At 43.3% G+C, this 20,617-nt stretch overlaps 1 protein-coding gene across 2 annotated transcripts in view; it reads left to right on the top strand.

Annotated features, from left to right (window-relative positions):
- The window catches only part of atad2 (ATPase family AAA domain containing 2), a 39,026-nt gene that overhangs the window by 410 nt on the left and 17,999 nt on the right, over positions 1–20,617 (top strand). Inside the window, exons 2-14 of one of the 2 annotated variants that reach the window (XM_083643265.1) lie at positions 2,716–2,855; positions 3,656–3,711; positions 3,984–4,176; positions 5,151–5,232; positions 8,251–8,338; positions 8,510–8,686; positions 9,269–9,389; positions 12,785–12,799; positions 13,508–13,621; positions 16,746–16,854; positions 17,563–17,678; positions 17,842–18,016; positions 18,352–18,440. In XM_083643265.1, the coding sequence (XP_083499391.1) occupies positions 2,716–2,855; positions 3,656–3,711; positions 3,984–4,176; positions 5,151–5,232; positions 8,251–8,338; positions 8,510–8,686; positions 9,269–9,389; positions 12,785–12,799; positions 13,508–13,621; positions 16,746–16,854; positions 17,563–17,678; positions 17,842–18,016; positions 18,352–18,440 (1,475 nt within the window). The remainder of the gene's footprint in view (positions 1–2,715; positions 2,856–3,655; positions 3,712–3,983; positions 4,177–5,150; positions 5,233–8,250; positions 8,339–8,509; positions 8,687–9,268; positions 9,390–12,784; positions 12,800–13,507; positions 13,622–16,745; positions 16,855–17,562; positions 17,679–17,841; positions 18,017–18,351; positions 18,441–20,617) is intronic. The other variant, XM_083643266.1, reaches the window with a different exon arrangement.

Here is a 20,617-nt window from a genome sequence, read left to right as displayed (position 1 = left end):
CAGCTACATTGTCAAATTGCCACTGTAGTAAATAGACAGTTTTATGACTGAGCGGCCAGAATCCTTCTCACTGAAACTCATGTGGTCCCCCCTGCACATGTCCGTTGATGTATGCTATAACGTTAACGTTCAATCCTTAATTCAATCTTGCAAAAACTCTTACTAGTTTACAGATCAATTAACTTTGACGTGTATTTGGTCTGTGTTGTCTCAACGTTACAGCCATGGCTACCATATAATAAGAGTAACGTTAGTAACCAGGCTAACGTTACCAAATAAAGGTGTCCTATACATGCAATCATTGTCGTACTAGGTATGTGCTTTGGTTTTCCAGTGAAGGACACTATGCTATAGGAGGTGGCATCCATCTAACCAGAAACGTTTTTTCCTCACTTGTAAATAACGTTAGTTGTTAGGGGAGAAACTGAGTGAATTAAAACCTGTTTATGATCTGTGGTCAAAACCACCTAAGTTAGAAAGGCATCCAATGTGGTCCAAGATCCCACTGCAGCCACTACGGAGGAGGATTACGGCCACATGTGAAAAATGCATTTGCATTTAAAGTTGAGAGTTTAAAGTATGAATTCTGACTTTTCCCCCTCTGAGTTAATAGCTGTGCAATAAAATAAGCAGCTTTAAAACTCTTATCCAGACTATCTGGATCTTCAGGTTCTCTAAGGCCATCTACACCTGGTATTAACATGCGTTTTATGCCATCAGATTGCAATCAGATTGTGCTTGAACACATTAGCCTGATTTAATTTACACCTGGCGTATAACATGCGTTTTGGCTGATCAGATTGCAATCTGTCTGTTGGCAATTTGATCACCCAAATGGGGGTCCTCTCAATCCGCATACAGTTGCTGTATCCACATTGAGAGGACACATTACATTTACACTTCGTGTTCAATGTGTACACAATGCGTCCCTGACCACCTCCGGGGGTGTTTTCTTCAGATCAGATTGCAGTCCATCTTCAATGTGTCTTGGGGGCGTTTACACCTGTACTTTCAAGTGGTCAAGCACAATCTTATGGCAGAAAACGCATGTTAGTGCCAGGTGTAAATTGCCTCTATGAAACCATATGGTTTTATGTATGTCTGCAACTACTGATTAACAGCAGCATAGTCTCGCTGGCCAGCTTCCCCTCCCCACTGTGACAGTCGTCTGGCTGCACGGAAACAGGCAACTGGGATAAGCCCTCCCCTGCTCTACAGCTGCTCCCCATTGGAGCGACTGTTCCAGTCGCTGCCGGATGTCCGCTCCCGGCTTATTACAAGCTCCGTCATTGGCTCCGACCATGTCAATCAGAGCAGCCTCCGCTCCCTCCTCCCTGTGTGTCGCTGTAAATAGTGCCCTGCCCCCTCAGTGAAAACAACAACGCTAACTAGCTAGCAAGCTAACGGCAGAAACCTACACGCTAGCTTGTTGCTACATGCTGAAAATGGCAAGTTGGATTGTTGGAAACTATTTTCCAAGGGCACTACCGCTAAGCGCCGCCCATCGCAATTCCACAATGGAGACCTGCGCCACCAGACTCATCCCCAGGTAGGGAGGGGAGGCTGGCCAGCGAGACTAGTTGTACTAGAAATCTCTAGGGTGGATACTCTGGAGTAGCCTGGGTAAACCCATCCCCCACGTGACCTGCTCTCAGACCTGTTCTCAGTCACTATGTGTAGTGTATAGTGACTGGGAACTGAGAGAGCAGGTCACGTGGGGGCTGGGTTTACCTAGGCTAACTCTGGAGGCCCACCCACTTAGCCAATTTTAACTAGGAACCAAAACCGTGACTGACAGACAGACATCGGCCACCCACCTAGGTGCCATCGTGCAATGTGCGCCGCCGTTGGCTCATACTACATCACATTTGCTCGAGTGACATCACTGATGACATCACAACTGCTCGAGTGACATCACTGATGACATCACAATTGCTCAAGTGACATCACTGATGACAAGAGCTGAACTTTTACATCAATGGAGAAGTGGTAGAGAGGCTCACCTCCTTCCGGGTTCCTTGGGACCACCATCCACGAATCCCTATCATGGGATCTCAACACCAGTCTCAAGATCAGCAAATCCCTCCAGCGACTCTACTTCTTGCGGCAGCTCCAAAAATTCAGGGTGTGTCAAGCAGCCATGACCCACTTCTACAGGGCTGGAAAGAGTAGTGCGCAGAGAGCATCCAAAATCATCAGCTGTGATCTTCCCTCACTTACATCAATCACTTTATTCCACAAGAATAATCAGGAAGGCTAATAAAATCATAGCAGACCGCTCTCATTTGGCACATTACCTCTTTAACCTCCTCCCATCAGGCAGGAGATACAAGAGAAAACATCTAGCTTCAGAGATAGCCCCTACCTCCAAGCCATATGATAAGGCATCTGAATTTGCACGGAATCATTATGTATTACCTATAACACTTTAAACTGTATGCACTTTCTGCTGAATACGATGTTGCTGGGTACTGTGCCTGAATCTAATTTTTGTGTTTCATGTTTCTTGTTTCTTGTTTGTATATTGTGTGCTGCTGCACTGTCTTTGTCTGAGAGTGAACAAAGACAAATTCCTGTCAAGTATGTTGACATGGCAATACATTGATTGAATCTTGAATCAAAGATGGAGTTCTCAGTAGAAACTATTTTAAGCCAATGTTTGCCTCCTCTCTGCCATATTTAGACTATTCACTCATTAAGTGCTGACTGTTCCAGGGTCATGCTGATTTGAAGGAGGAGGGCAGCGGTCTGAGGACCAGAGGGCAGAGAGTTAAGCTGGAGGTCTCCTTTGCTGAGATGGACGGAAAGATCAGCTCCCCTCTGGGTGAGGACAAGACTGGAGGATGCTGCACCAGGTGATGATAGCCCACTCAATTTAATAACTATTTTATTGTTACTATTACTACCCATTACTATGGCTGCAAATGTGTAGATTGTTTTCTCGATTGATTAGTTGTTTGGTCTATAAAATGTCATAAAATGGTGAAAAATGTCGACCAAGATGATGTCTTCAAATGTCTTGTCCACACCCCAAATCAGTTTACTGTCATAGAGGAGTAAATAAACCAGAAAATATTCACATTAGAAGCTTGAATCAGAGAAATTCAACTTTTTTTGTAAACATTACTCAAAATGATTAATCAATTATCATAATAGTTGTCGATTAATTTTCTGTCGATCGACTAATCCATTAATCGATGCATTACTATTACGAGTAGTATTGGGTCTTTTGTTGTTACAGTTAACTTCATAACAGACAGACAAAACATTGCAATGACGAATGATCTAAGGCTGCTGCACAATCAACCAAATCTGCTATTCTGAATACTGCAATTTCCAAGTTGTTCGAAATTGTTTCATATGACAAACTAAACATTGGGTCTTCTCTCTGGCCTTCAAATTACACAAGTTTAAAGTTGAAGAAATTCTTACAAATCAAACAAGCCAAGTTGCAGGAATCAATCACAATTCACATTATTTGCAGTTGCCTTTTTTATTTGTTTGGTTATTGTCAATGTTGTGCAGGCCTACTTTTGAACTACCTGCACAAAATGTCAGCACACTATGCACATCCCTAATATGCACACAAATATACAAAAGTGACACCATAACCTAAAAGGAGGTGGTGAAGTTATTTTGTCCTTTCTCTCTAAAGGAAATCTCCCAGGCTGCAGAGAGAGGGGACCGCATCTAGCGGCAAACATCAAGCAGGTACAATGCTTGGTATATACTGTATATATTCTTACATTACATTACAGAACAAACACACACACACACACACACACACACACACACACACACACACACACACACACACACACACACACACAACACACTTGAGCATGAGTTTGTTTAGGAGGGTATATTGTATGCTACTAAAATTGGAGCAGTTAAAACAGTTAATGTTTTTAAAATGAGCAAATGTGCTCAACTTTACCATTGTAATTCAAGGTAGGAAACAACAGTTTCTTTTGGTGTCTCAGATGTGCCAGACGAGGTGGAGGAATCATCTACCCCCAAGAGGAGCCGCTTCAGTCTGCAGAGCAGAGAAGTAGAAGAGGAGGAGGAAGATGAGGAAGATGAGGAGGACCACTCGGTGCGGCGCAGCCCCCGAACCACCAGATACAGAATGCATACCCGCAACCAGTCAGTCCTGTACGACCGACTCATCACCAAGTGAGTCCAGTAACAATCACTCCAGTGTCTTTCTTTCAGTTCCCTCCACCACCACTGCTGCTGCTCCGTTAAAGCTACCGCACCTTGACCAAATGATTAGCTCATAATGAGAAGTATCTTAACAAATAAAGACAATTAAACTTTTTAAATGAAACTGCACACTAAAACAGGTTCCATTAAGTTGTAAACTGATATGACTAAACATTGTATTTAAAATCTTGAGAAATACTGCGCTATTAAATTTACACACTTCCATTGAGGAACCGGTTCTAATGTTTCCAGAACCGACCAGATTGAAACATTTTTTGTCTGATGCATTCAGATGAGTATAGTTTAATGTGTGTACAGGGCTGGAATCAAGTGTATTTTGAATAGCACAATAATAAAAACCATTCGCTGGGAATAGGGATGTCAATGATTAATCGACAATCAATTAATCGCCATTAAGAATTTTATCGATCAAACCTATATTAACCGATTAATCAACAATGTAGGCTATGTGCTATCTTCTATTTTTTTGCTGAAATGATTTAACACCACAAGGGCTAACTTTAACTTTCATCGCGTGTACAGAGAGGAAGAAGAAAGCGAAGCAGGCAGCAAAAGTCTAGTGTAGGAGCATTGCACCCAAAAAGACGACAGTATTCATTGTAAAAATTGTTGAAATACAGCACGTTTACAAGGACAATGACCGCTAATACAGGACGTTTGGCTCGTAGATGTACTTGAGTATAGGCCTGAAGACAGGTATAAAAACCCACATTTTGTATTTTGTATGTCAAAAGCAGTTTTCTATATGATTTATCGATTACCGTAATCGTTGATATGACCAATTAATCAATTAAGGAAATTGATTAAAATTTGCATCCCTAGCTGGGAATCATTAAGTAATTAACATGGATAAAATCATATCCATTACCAGCCTTCATTCAGAAAAATAACAGAAATGGTAATGGTCTCTGACTGTCCCTCAGCACGGCTGAAGCTGTTCTCCAGAAGATGGATGACATGCAGAAGATGAGGCGCAGACTGAGAAGCAGAGACACTAAAGAAGAGGTAAGGAAGCAATTAAATCATATTTAAAACTAAGTTGATAAAGTGTTGGCAAAAAAATTAAAATCATTGTGGATATGTTTGCTTGACCGCAGTCCACATTTTGTAATTTGTAACAATGCCAATGCATGTATTGTATGTATCTGGAAACTGAGTAGGGCAAGGTTGCGTAGCAATACAGCATCTGTTTTTACCACGGTGCTGGACCAGGGGTCCCGCTGGGGTCATGGGATGGAAAAGTCAGGACAGTCACTCACTCTGTCTCTCATGGACATTTAGTGAGTTTAGTGGAAAAATGGCCGTAGTTCGGGATAGGAAGGTGCTAGAGCAGGGATACTCAACTTGCTTTGCCCGGGGGCCACTTTCGTGAAATGATAGGAGACCAGGGGCCAGTTAATAAACAAACAATATACATTTTTCTGTCGCGGATTGTAGGTTTTTGGGGTCTCAGCCGGAGTTTAGTCTGACAATGTTGTGCACACCGGATAGTTAGTTAGGTTAAGTTAGTTCAAGTACATAAATACTAAGTGCCTGGGGAGCGAGCAGACGGTGGTATTTGACAATCTAGCTGGAGCTCAGTCAAACTTTATTTCACGTTAGTTTTTATTGTTAATTAGATTCTAATCCACAATGAAAACTAATGTGACATTTTTAGAAAATGGTCGGGGGGCCACTCTGCACCCTGTCGTGGGCCGCATCTGGCCCCCGGGCCGCAAGTTGAGTATCACTGTGCTAGAGAGTTGGGATGGGAGGGGTGTGTAGGATTAGTGGCTAGGGCAGGGGTGGCCAAACTACGGCCCGCGGGCCAACTGCGCCCCGCTGTTCGTGGCCCGCCATGAATTTAGAGAAAAAAAAAACGTAAAAAAAAATGCAAATTTCTTTTTCCCGTTTTTCTGTTTCAAAGTTTAAAACGGAAAACGAAAACAAAAACGGAAAAACAAAAACATTAAGAAAAAGAAACTGAAAAACAAAAACAAAAAAACTGATTCCCCCCATTTCGCTTTTTCATTAAAACCATTGAAAATGGGTTATACTTGGGCACCCTGACATGGTCTATTTATAAAAAAAAAAAATGAATTAATGTTTAATACTAATGTTATGTTCAATTATCTCTGTCTTAACCTGTTGGCAGAGGAAAAGAAAATTTGATAACATACAGAAATACCCATTGTAATAGGTGAGTGCATCAATAAACTATGTGTCATTTATTTAGGTAGAAATTAAAAAAAATTAACAAGGGTTTTCTGGTGCAATTTTTTTGCCGCGAAAACTGCCGCGCTTAATATTGTTTGGCCCGCGACTCCTTATATTTTTATGCCTCCGCCGGCGAAGCCAGGCCGAAGGCATTATGGATCCGGGTTGTCCGTCCGTACGTACGGCCGGCCGGCCGTCCGTACGGATGTCCGTCCGTACGGATGTTTGTTAACGCCATATCTGAGGAACGCCTTGACGGAATTTCATCAGATTCACCTTAAACATTCACTTAGGCTCAAGGATGATCTGATTAGATTTTGGTGGTCAAAGGTCAAAGGTCAAGGTCACTGTGACCTCTCGAACGCCATTTTCAAGCTTGTTTACGCGATATCTGAGGAAAGCCTGGACGGAATTTCATCAGATTCGCCTTAAACATTCACTTAGGCTCAAGGATGATCTGATTAGATTTTGGTGGTCAAAGGTCAAAGGTCAAGGTCACTGTGACCTCTCGAACGCCATTTTCAAGCTTGTTAACGCGATATCTGAGGAACGCCTGGACGGAATTTCACCAGATTCGCCTTAAACATTCACTTAGGCTCAAGGATGATCTGATTAGATTTTGGTGGTCAAAGGTCAAGGTCACTGTGACCTCTCGAACGCCATTTTCAAGCTTGTTAACGCGATATCTGAGGAACGCCTGGACGGAATTTCATCTGATTCGCCTTAAACATTCACTTAGGCTCAAGGATGATCTGATTAGATTTTGGTGGTCAAAGGTCAAGGTCACTGTGACCTCTCGAACGCCATTTTCAAGCTTGTTAACGCGATATCTGAGGAACGCCTGGACGGAATTTCATCAGATTCGCCTTAAACATTCACTTAGGCTCAAGGATGATCTGATTAGATTTTGGTGGTCAAAGGTCAAAGGTCAAGGTCACTGTGACCTCTCGAACGCCATTTTCAAGCTTGTTAACGCGATATCTGAGGAACGCCTGGACGGAATTTCATCTGATTCGCCTTAAACATTCACTTAGGCTCAAGGATGATCTGATTAGATTTTGGTGGTCAAAGGTCAAGGTCACTGTGACCTCTCAAACGCCATTTTCAAGCTTGTTAACGCGATATCTGAGGAACGCCTGGACGGATGCACATTTGGCTCAAATATCCAATTCTGCACAGAAACGCCTTGATGCAATTTCTTCCAATTTGGCTCCAACATCCACTTGGACTCAAGAATGAACTAATGGCGGAGGCATAAGTCCGCGTTGCGGTCGTTCTAGTTCTGTATGCGGCCCACAACCAAAAAAGTTTGGCCACCCCTGGGCTAGGGGGATGTAGGTGGTTTGTGGGGGGGGGGGGTGTAAAAAGCACCGTGGTCTAAAAGGTTTGCGCTTGATAAATTCCCTGCGCTCACTCCAATGGCTCCAATGGCTTTGTTTCCCCCTTGTAGATAAGTGGTTTATGACCTCACATAGACATCATAGAAGCCATTTGGTGTGCATATCTTAGCTTGCATGTCTCAAACTGATGTTTAGCAATGCATTCCATTAAAGCCTCAGTTAACCGAAGTCTGTGATTTCTCCTCAATTGGGCTCTGTTGTTAATTTTTTAACAAAGAACGCAAAAGCGTCAACAATACATTTGTTTTTTCACATCCACTGGACCATGTTCGCACCCAATGATGCAGCCTTAGCTGCACATTGCATTGTGTAATCCTAATGTTTGTGTTCTGGTTTTGGTGGTTGCTGTTTGACAATGTAACCAGTGTACCACCACAGGTATAATCAAATCAGTGAAGAAAACACGCTTTGTTCTGTTTCCTCCCAGAAGCTGGGGATGTACACCAGGGGCAGGAGCCACATGTCTATGAGGACTGATGTGGAGAGTAAAGAGACAGAGGAGAAGGAGAACCAAGGTGAGATGGGTTAGGCCTAGTAGCCCTAGTAGCTACCCCGTAGCTGCAGCACCAGTAGTGTTGTAGTGATGGATGCAAATTATTGCACTAGTACATGATTGTCTACTGATCAACAGTGCCGCCGTACTTGGTTCATGCCTTGATATCGCTACTCTTGCTTTTCATTCATAGGAGAGCATGAGGATGATGAGGATGGTCATGATGAACAGGAGGAGGAAGACAGAGAAGAGGAGGAGGAGGAAGATGTTGATGGTGATGAAGATGGGGAGAATGAGGAAGAGGACAACCAGAAGCGCTATGACTTCAGACAGCGGAAGACCGTGGATCGCTACCAGGCCCCTCAGGATGGTACGGGTTTGGTTCTCCTTTGAGGTTTCTGTTCAATCCCATCAGTCAACTGATATGATTGATCATATTGAATGTGCTTGAAAGGCATAGAATTGTATTATTGCCTTACAGGATAATCCTGGTTACTGGGCTTTATCTTGTGTGTTGTAAAAATGTACAAAATACTGTATACTTTCTAGTATTGCTAACAGGAGGCTGGATACGGGGGGGACGGGGTAACTTTGGTGCTAAACCTTTTGGAATACACTAGACCAGTGGTCCCCAACCACCGGGCCGCGTACCGGTACCGGGCAGCAACGCATTTGGTACCAGACCGCGAGCCCGGTCCAAAAAAAAAACTATGTTTCAACTACCACACAGCCTATAATATTATAGCCTATGTTTATAAAAAAAAAATAATAATAAAAATAATTCACAACCGGTCCGCAACTGTTTTTTCCATCTCTACCGGTCCGCGGCACAAAAAAGATTGGGAACCCCTGCACTAGACAATAGGCTGCTAAAAATCTTCTCTTTAAGGCTTATTCATCTGTTTTCTAGTATTCTGTTAGGTTTGACAATAGTTTGGTCATTTTGTGCTAGAACCCAGAGAACCCAGGAAGCGCAGCATGTTCTTCAAGAGCCACTCGTCTCCTACCAGACGCAGGTTCAGCTTCAGCTCCACGGCCCCCTGGAGCCCCTACAGCAGAAGAAGAAGCAGCCGGTTAGTAGGAGAGCACAGACACCACCTATTAACTATGCAAGGGACACTAGCCAATGAAGTGCATGTTTACTGGCTGGAATAGATGACACATGGGCTAAGAGTCACCCAATGGGGTGAGATACTATCTCCCACTAATACATTACCATGATGACTTACCAAAGAGTAAATTAATGGGGGGGAAATGCACTCTAAAATACATCAAGAAACAGAAACATGTCCTCCTCTGGGGGTGAAATGCAGGAAATAACTACCTGACTGAAGTAGAAATACATGAGGCAGGTTGAAGGAAAGTGAGTACACCATAAAAGTAAATTACAATACTTGCAAAATATCTCTCCTGTACGGCAACCATTTTAGGGCATCCTCGTCCGTCAGAGTATAGGCTATCGTTCCTCAGTCTAAGCGTTGTCAGTTGTCATGTCTCCTATAGTAAACCGTCGAGTGTGCTCTGAAACACCTTCAGTCCTCACACGAAAACGCTGTCATTCCTCCTGCCTCACTTATCACTCAAACTAGCTGTCAGGCATCACTCCTCACGTCTCACACAAAAACGTTGTCGATCCTCCTGCAGACTAGCTGTCAGACATCACTCAAACTAACTGTCAGGCATCACGCCTCACGTCTCACACAAAAACGTTGTCGATCCTCCTGCAGACTAGCTGTTAGGGCTGTGCGATTAATCGATTTTGAATCGTAATCGAATTAATTAGTTAGGACGATGTTAAAAAAATGAAAATCGTAAAATCGTTTTAATTTTTTTTTTTTTTTTTTTAATTTAATTTTCACTTTAACTAGGGTAAGTACGTTACGCGGGGCGGCTCTCTCTCATGTATGCATGCTGCTACTTGTGTAAAGTCTCTAGAGGCTGTGATACTGGCTACTAAAAACAGCAGCACAATGGACTTATTTCAACAGCTCCGACCAAAAAGCAGCTTGTAGGACTGCTTGTAGGACAGCACTGCAGGCTGTAGCCTACAAGATAACGATTGCCACAACACACTCACGCGCGCACACGAACACAGACATTATCACCGGACGATGAAACGTTGCCAGTTCACATAATAACAAAACAACACGTGAGGCCACCGAGTACTGATAGATTGGCTGTATTCATGGCTGCCTCAGCTGACTCACCTGTCCCTGTGTGTCTGAATTTCCCCCTAACTGCTATCGCAGTTCCACGCATTCCTGTTGTGACTTTGTGTTATTCTAGTACAGATATAACTCCGAGCACGGGTGGTCGCTTAGACACTAATATAATTATCTCACGGAGGAACACGCAAATCCACCAGTGTCAAGTTAGCAAGCAACAGCCAGGAAGTTAAGCATAGCAGCGGCAAGCTAAAACAGGAAGTTGAGTTGTTCTACCTTCAGAGTAAAAGCGTAAATTGTCAATTATGGAAAAAAGGGGGGAAAAGAGCTCTGCAGGGCAACAAATGTTTAGAGAAGTATAATAGTATAATAAATCGAAATCGAAAATCGAGTTTTGAGAGAAAAAATCGTCAATTTTAGTTTTAGGCAAAATCGCACAGCCCTACTAGCTGTCAGACATCACTCAAACTAGCTGTCAGGCATCACTCCTCACGTCTCACACAAAAACGTTGTCGATCCTCCTGCAGACTAGCTGTCAGACATCACTCAAACTAGCTGTCAGGCATCACTCCTCACGTCTCACACAAAAACGTTGTGATCCTCCTGCAGACTAGCTGTCAGACATCACTCAAACTAGCTGTCAGTCATCACATGAAAACGCTGTCATTCGTTGTTTTTGGTTGTTCTTCCGTGAAATGAAATGAGCAACAATTTCTTACAACTTCACTTTCGGTTGAGTGATTTTGCCTTCAAAATAAAAGCGTGTTTTTATTTTATTTTTTACAATAGATTAAAGTAGTAATCCATGAGACCCAACAGAATTAACATCGTAACACTAAGAGGAACATCTAGTTTAATAATCAAAGATTAAACTAGATGTAACTCTTAGTGTTACTATGTTAATTCTCCTCCCACACAGAATTAACATAGTAACAGTTTTCATGTGATGCCTGACAGCTAGTTTGAGTGATGTCTGACAGCTAGTCTGCAGGAGGATCGACAACGTTTTTGTGTGAGACGTGAGGAGTGATGCCTGATAGCTAGTTTGAGTGATAAGTGAGGCAGGAGGAATGACAGCGTTTTCGTGTGAGGACTGAAGGTGTTTCAGAGCACACTCGACGATTTACTATAGGAGACATGACAACTGACAACGCTTAGACTGAGGAACGATAGCCTATACTCTGATGGACGAGGATGCCCTAAAATGGTTGCCGTACTCCTGGTATCCATTGAACATCACAGATTGATGAGATCTATCAATGTTCATAGTATCAAGGGTGAATTTCTCCTTTGGTGTGTCCATTCATATTTTGGGGCATTTTGCATTGATGGTCTGACTAAAACCTGAGACACACAATCATGCCCATAATAATCATAATCAATAATAATGATTAAATTCCTGTGCTGCAGAAATGTTACTTCACTACTCTTGCAATCAGTAGAAACTTGAATGACAACCTGGACTCATGTCAGTCAGTGCTCTTTCTCGCACTTGTCTCAGCGTTGGCAGATAGTCAAAGCTTTTGCTGCAAGACTCCAGACATTCTCCATACTTTTCTACCAATCATGCCTTACACAGTGTTAAAGTGATGTGACACTATTGACACTTACACAGTGTTAAAGTGATGTGACACTATTGACACTTACACAGTGTTAAAGTGATGTGACACTATTGACACTTACACAATGTTAAAGTGATGTGACACTATTGACACTTACACAGTGTTAAAGTGATGTGACACTATTGACACTTACACAGTGTTAAAGTGATGTGACACTATTGACACTTACACAATGTTAAAGTGATGTGACACTATTGACACTTACACAGTGTTAAAGTGATGTGACACTATTGACACTTACACAGTGTTAAAGTGATGTGACACTATTGACACTTACACAGTGTTAAAGTGATGTGACACTATTGACACTTACACAGTGTTAAAGTGATGTGACACTATTGACACTTACACAGTGTTAAAGTGATGTGACACTATTAACTGAAGCACAAACACAGATACACAGAAAAAGCATCATGCAAAAACACGGATCAGAGTGCTTGTTTCCTCGACCCATGCAGCACTGTTAATGTCACACGCTGCTTACTTTCACTAAAATGTGTGTGGAAGGCGATCAGGGTATATGGTCTGACAACTATATCACATACTGTAACTATCTAGTTGTAGTGTTGGCCCCAATACAAATATCACTGTTTTCCATAACCATACGTATCGTGCATGTAGAGTCCATGACAATATTCCTTTTTTCCTCTCTTTTCTGATTTTCTTGCTCCTCATCTTCAGGAGTAGCTCTGAGAGGTAAGAGACACTCACTCCTTGTCTTTGTTGCTGTTTACCTTTTTTAATAGTACTTTCGGGTGTTCTCTGTCTCTACTAGCACTGTGGTTGTTCATAAATGTGGCACCTTTTGGGTGAAAATATATTATTCAGTAGTCTTAATATTGGGACAGTGAGCCAAATGGAATCTTTTTTTGTCTGTGTCATTGTTTAACCTGGACTAGCTCATTACCCCAATGTTTCCATTATGAACTGGAAATCATTCTTTTCTTATTTACCTTGAGTAAAAATTGGCATAATCTTATGTGAGTATTAAGTATTGTTTTGGTACATTTCATGAGCATCTTACTACGTCTTTGGATATTTATTTAGAATACTTTTTGTCGTGTGCTTGATTTGTCATCCTGATTACACAGCCTTAAACTATATAATTTATGTCCAGCACTCCCCGGGTTTTGTTTTTGTGCTCTTTTGCCCAGGTCTCATGGTCTGTGTATGATTTGTCGGATTAATGAAACCTGTGATGAATTCATTAATTAATTCATGAAAAGTATCTAGTAGTGCGAAGTACTGGTAGTGTTTATTTGTGAGTGTTTGTGCTTGTTGTACACCTCCTTTGAGTTGGAATTGTCTGTTTTGCTGTAGACAAACGGATAAACTGATAAGCTGCCAGGATGATACAGATGGGATGAAAGATGGTGTTTTTCATGCATTATTTACTCCTTGCAGAAGGAGACATGCCATCCACAGCAGTGACTCGGACTCCACTTCCTCCTCTTCAGATGACGAGAAGTTCCAGAGACGGAGAAGTAAGAGCAGAAACCGCTCTGTCAACATCAACAGGTGAGTCCGTTCAGCAGCACCTGTCTCAGAATGCAACTGCAAACACACTACAGTGGTGTTAGTCAGCAATAGGTAGGTTGCAGAATAATTAAGTATTTCAATATTTATTGCAGAATCATTCAAATGGGTCCACAAAATTATCACAGTTATCAGTATTATGGCAGTATTGTTAAAATGTGCTGAAAATGTTCAAAAAGTACCGACACACTAACTGAAACCATTCACCAAGTTTTACATTGAAAACTACAAATCGATGGATGTACCAATATCATTGTAGAAAAGGGCCCATAATGGCCCACCGTCAGGCCTGTTCTTGGGGCAGTCGATGCCCACCAGCCGGCGCGCCAATGACGTGATGACGATGACATCATCAGCGATGACAATGATGTCATAGCATAGAGTTCACCTGTGAGGTCATCGGCGATGTCAGACATAACACCGATGATGTCATAGCTCCCTCGAACGTTGTGACATCACCAATGACGTGATGTCATACACCAAAATGCGGGCATATAAACAAGGTGTTCTGTGACGCTATGCTTGATCCGAGAGATTCCTTCTTGATTCCTTCGAGATTCCTTCGACTTCCATACTTCTTCAGGTATTCTTACACCCTAATAATGTCAACCATTAGCACAACTAATCCCGAACCCGAATTGAACCCCTGCTGTCTTACAACCAGCCAGGCCCTGGTGACCAACTGCCTTACACCCAGACAGGTCAACAGTGGTAATTCAACCGCGTCCCAGGACCGACATGTCGGTCCCTATCTCCATCTCCGTGATTCTGATCGATCACAGCCCGTGAGCCTTCATCCACGATCCAGCACACTTCACGAGGCAAGCCCAGAAGCTTTGCCCCCAGCAAGCCAACAAGCTTCGCTACAATCATCATGCATCACTAATATCTAGATCTCTCAGCCCTTGCTACACTTTTTTGTCTTGTTTTGTTGTTGTTTTGTCTATCCATGTTTGTCTGTTGTTACATAATTTTTTTTTAATGTATAATATGTGTGTGTGTGTATGTATGTGTGTATATATATGTATGTGTGTATATATATATATATATATATATATATATATATATATATATATATATACATACATACATATATACACTGTAAAAGAAGAACACCACAAATAGAATTAGCAGCACTATGCACTTTTTGTTTGAATAAACATTAAAATAATAACATAGCCAATAGGATTTGGTGCAATTTGCACACATTCACTTTTAATCAACTTTGAATAAACAAGCCAACAGTGCTCTGTGGAACAGTGGTAATCAAATCTACACGGTTTTAATGATAATTAAAATTTGAACCTGTAAAACTAACTGGTCAGTTATTTTATTACGGTTTATCATTAAACTGGTAATTGTTTCCTCAGTAGGTTGCCTTCTGATCCCTGCAGTATAAGAGGGGGAGGAATACAATACTTTAGGTTGGTAGGTTTGTATCCTAAAATTACAGAATATTTAGTTAAACTACCGTAGCCTGCACAAACAAACACGGTTTTAGGGCTTCCAGGTCTACAAGGAAAGGTTTGAAAACCATTAGTGGCCGAACACGCCATACGCCAAAGCCATGCCGAACTGAAGCTTGAAGCAGACTCAAGCTGATCTGACGCTAAAGCGGTCACACCAGAAACAGTCTCTTTTCCTCTGCGCTGGGCTCGGAGCTGCTGCTCCGGCCCCTCCCACCCCTCACAAATTGCATTGACTGCCTGCCTGGCAGCTCGGGATCAGCGCGCGGCATGCTTGGAAAATAGAACAGAAGCTGAAACTATCGGATCGGTGTGGCGTGGCGTGCAGCCGGTGTGAACGGACTCGCCTGTTAACAAGGACGCTGAATTGAAACTGCGTGGCTTTGGCGTATGGTGTGAACGTGCACTTACGCTACAGCGATTGAACCAGATTCCTCCATGTTCTCTTGCACAGAAAGAAACTAAGATGATGTTTTCCTCCTAACCGTTTTATGTCTCATAGCAGCCAAATGGTGAAGATGTCTGGGGGGACTATATGTTGTCTTATTCATTTAATTTAATAATAATATAATAATAATTTAATATTTAATTTAATTTAATTTAATATATATATATATTTTTACTAGATTCTTTATCCCATTTTTATCCCCCATTAGTGCTAATTTTAATTTATCCTAGTTGCTACTCCACCCTCTGCCGATCTGGGGAGAGCCGAAACTGGCTCCATGCTTCCTCCGAGATATGGGCAGTTAGCCAGCCGCTTCTTTCCACCTGACAGGGGAAGCTTCACCGGTAGGACATAGCACGTGGGAGGTTCACGCTATTCCAACCAGTTCCCCTCCCTCCGAACAGGCGCCCTTAACGACCAGAGGAGGAACCACATTAGCAACCAGGATATTGCATGTTTTGGTGAAGGGGGTTCCTATATGAAGGAAACCCCCGGGAGGCACGGGGAGAACATGCAAACTCCACACAAAAAGGCCCTTTTGATGACCCCATCCGGGCGGTGGGCACTCGAGGACATGCGGACGGGCACGCATTCCTTTAGCGTTCACAACGTCCCAGGTGGGAATCGAACCCAGGACCTTCGAGCTGTGAGGCGACAGCGCTTACCACTGCACCACCGTACCCCCCAGCCTTTAATATTCTTACTTGTAATGGGAAACTGAGGTTACAAATTGTGCTTCAAATGCTTCCCTATTAATTTGATGGTAATAATTACTGATAGAGTAGGACCGATGACTCAGTGGAAGCCATATACTGATGGCTGTGTCCACCAAAGCATTGTTTGAGCTGCCAGCGCCTTTCTGCAATTCATTCTTGATGGTAAGGAAGCTCTAGGAGCACTCCTTCCCAGCACCGCACCTAGCATTTAAGCGCTCTCTGCTCTGAGCACCTCAAGCAGAAAAATGCAACACAGCAACAAATAACTGCTCTGTGTGTCTGTGCACGTTGGAAGCGCTCTGGACATGATTTCCAAAGCACTCCGACCCGGGATGGGGGGGGGGGGGGGACGCTTCCTTACACTGTTGTAGGAATCTCTTGTGACTCTCTCCTCCATATGCTGTCCAGCAAAGCAGAAGTGCCAATAAAATGAGTCTGATTAAAGGATATTTATATTTTCTCTGTTTTACCTCCAGATGTCTCCCCATGAACCTTGTGAAAGAGGATCTGCTGGGGATCCAGAAGGACAGGATGAAGATCGGAGCCAGCCTAGCTGACATTGACCCCATGCAAATAGACAAGACGGTAGGTTTGGATTGGATGGATGGATGGAGATAATCTGACAAACAAGGACAGACATAGACATTATGCTACATAGAGTATGACTGATGGATGGATGATAAAGTTGGTAAGGCACAGAGAGATGAGCTATATTTCATTAGATGAATTATGATGAACTATCTTTACGAGATACAGAATACAAGGCAGACAGTATCTGCCTTACTGCTCGGAGTCTTTGAACTTCACTACAGCTGTGCAACAGTCTCTGACATGGGACAACTGTTGCCAAGAAACTCATCCTGAAGGAATGGAAGTCCCCCTCTTCACCCTCTTTTCAACTGTGGCTGATGGATATGACCTCTGTTATACGGATGACGAGACTTAGGTTCCTGAGGGCCAACTCACTTAATACATTTTCTGCTATTTGGGACCGATTTCTAGCCTACCTCATTGAGGTTGGGGGCAACAGGTGACTCGCCAGGCTGGTTTCTCATGGATCCCTTGTGTGAGATCCCGGGCACAATATCTCTTACAAGCATATAAGCACCTTATCCGACTGGTAGCACGACATAACACTGAATGTCGATAATATATGTACCGGTATGTTTTCTTTTGTTTTCCTGTGTCTGAGCCTGTTTGTGTGTTGTAAAAAAAAAAGTTGAAAATAAAATATTGTAAAAAAGCAAAAATAAAGATAACATTTGACAACATAACACTGTCTTTGTGATCTAGGTGAGTTTTGATAGCATCGGAGGTTTGAATAAACACATCTCTGCGCTGAAGGAAATGGTGGTCTTCCCTCTGCTTTATCCAGAAGTCTTCGAAAGGTTCAAGATACAGCCACCCAGGTAAATAACATGTGCATCTCTCAAGAACCTAAGAGCAAGTATGCTACCTGCCAAGTTTCTCTGCTGTATGTGCAAGTTGTCTAAGGGATTTCATCTCCTGTCCTCTTATCTGCTTCTCCCATCTCTTCTCAACATTCTACTCTTCTCTCATGTCGGTCTCCAGGGGCTGTCTATTCTACGGTCCTCCAGGTACAGGGAAAACCCTGGTCGCCAGAGCGCTGGCTAACGAGTGCAGCCAGGGGGAGAAGAAGGTGTCGTTCTTCATGAGGAAAGGGGCCGACTGCCTCAGTAAGTGGGTGGGAGAATCGGAGAGACAGCTACGCCTGCTGTTTGACCAGGTAAACTACATGCCTCTACTCTACACCTCACGACATTCAGGGATGATACTTCAGTATTTCAGCCTTTTCTGGATGCAGGAATTGGTGGCCTTTCTCCAGTCCCACCACTTCCTGCTTTTTTGTTTTATCCTTATTGCATCTCTGAGTGGTTCCCAATACTGAATAATCAAAGGCAACACCATCAACAATAGACCTTTATAAAGGATATCCTACTAGTTAATTTTCCTATAGGAAGGTGTGGGATGGGATAAAAAAAATCCCATCGCACCACCTGGAACTATGAAGTTTGAAAAGAACGTAAAGAATTGATGTAATCCCTGCTGAATTCCTCTCAGGCATACCAGATGCGTCCGGCCATTATCTTCTTCGATGAGATTGATGGTTTGGCTCCAGTCAGGTCCAGCAGACAGGATCAGATCCACAGGTGAGCAGTGCCTCACTCTGATTTTTAGGGTTATTCGATTGGTGAGTATAAGGCCATGTCCACACGGATACGGAAGCAATCTTTTTTTTTTTCGTTTAAGAAAAGTTTTCCATAAACACGGAATCGTTTCAAGAAATGTGTGTATCCACATGAAACCACTGAAGCCGCTGTAGTGTATATGCCAGGCCGGTAAGTGGCGCTGTAACGCTGCCACGTCACAGTGCAACCGTGTGGTCGTCAAAGCTCTCACTTCACTATTCACGTTGTATTTGCGAGGGATATATATAGAGCATCCCGAGTATGTCCGTTACACTCGGGCTTTACATTTCATTTCATTCCATTTTGTGCAATATTAAAATATTCCAGAATTGCATGTTGTATTAAAAATAAATATTATTTCTATCTAACACGTTTAGCCTGATTTTGTTTGCCTTCTGGGAAATATCCGATGAAGGGAGGGGAGGGGTGGATGGGAAGAGTCAGCTGTGCAGCCCTGAGGATGTTGTACACGCTGTTCTCCGTGTCCACTTGTTGCTGACGGTGGTAATAGAGGAGCATTATATTTTGCTGCAAGAGCCCTAACAGGCTCAGTAGCTGCTGTAGCATGAACGCTAGTGCACTGTAAGCGCCATGATTGTTATTGTTGCTGGCGGAGAGAGGTGGGGCTATGGCGTCATCGGTTCAGGAGAGATGCGTATGGGTTGTAAACACGGAAATGCAAGGGTGGCGTCTTCAGATTTATTCACTCTGGGACCCGGTTTCAAAAATTAGCATATACTCCCAGAACGTATACTCCCAGAACGCTGGTTCCGTCTGGACGAAACGTCTATACGAGAAAAAAACTTTAGCGGATACACCTAAACTCGTCTCCGTGTGGACATGGCCTAAGAGTGTAAATGACAGCAACAGTCCATGCAGCACTTGCAATTTCTATGCCTCCGCCGGCGATAGCCAGGCTGGAGGCATTATGGATCCGGGTTGTCCGTACGTCCGTCCGATGTTCGTTAACACGATATCTGAGGAACGCCTTGATGGAATTTCATAAAATTTGCCTCAAACATCGACTTAGACCTAAGGTAGAGAGCTGCGCGGGCCTGAGCCCTCCCCGGCCCGTGACATGCAGGCCCATGCCCGACCCGGCCCGGATGAGTTATGAAATGAATTGGCCCGAGCCCGTTGCGAGGCCCGACATCAATATCACGATATGACGACACATCTCTCTCTCCCTCTCTGTGCATGCTGCCGCACTGCTGAACTCGTTGGTCCAAAACGTTGCTAGACTATGTTGCCTATAAAGACAACCACCGCAGCTTTCTCTCTGTCTCTCTCTCCCCCTCTCACACATGCTACCGTGGCCTATCAAAATCCAGACAATTCCCAACAGCAACAATGCCCACACACTGAAACATTATGTCACTCAAGCATATCGAAATTAAAACAGCAGACTTTTACCGTTTATAGCTGCATTGAATAACGTCACATTAGTGTCCTCACAATGTATGGTAGATGGGTTTGTTTTCAACAGGTTGAAATGAACTTTCCCTACTGCAGTGGGGACTGTTTAACTCTCCCCTCGCAAACTTTGTTTTATGTCCATCAATCTTATTTATCTCTCTCTCACGACACGGAAACGGACACAGGCGGCTTGTTTTGTTGTTTTTTATGCTGACAGTGACAGCACGCTGACTGAAACATGTCATGAGGTGGATTGTGGACTGGAGTGGGGCAGACTAACGTCACGGTGAGGGCGTGTGTGTGTGTGGGGACGGTGTGCGAGTGTCTGTGCGCTCCTCCTCCTCGGTTTCACTCTGTTGTGTAAAATAAAGCGAGTAATACAGCTTCGTTTTATTTTATTATTGAAACGTGCCCGAACCCTGCCCGGCCCGGCGGCTCGGAGCAATTCATTTAAAAAAAAGCCTGGCCCCGGGACGTATTGGCCAGGCCTGAGGGGCCTGGGGGGGTAAAGTCAAAGGTCAAGGTCACTGTGACCTCTCGAACGCCATTTTCAAGCTTGTTAACGCGATATCTCAGGAATGCCTTGACGGAATTTCATCAAATTTGCCTCAGACATTGCCTTGGACTCGAGCATGAACTGATTAGATTTTGGTGGTCAAAGGTCAAGGTCACTGTGACCTCTCCAACGCCATTTTTAAGCTTGTTAACTCATTCATGGCCAG

Source organism: Poromitra crassiceps (genome assembly GCF_964638095.1).
Source record: "Poromitra crassiceps genome assembly, chromosome: 1".
Lineage (NCBI taxonomy): Eukaryota > Metazoa > Chordata > Actinopteri > Beryciformes > Melamphaidae > Poromitra > Poromitra crassiceps.
Note: the sequence above shows the minus strand (reverse complement) of the source record. Positions and strands in the feature narration are given on the sequence as shown.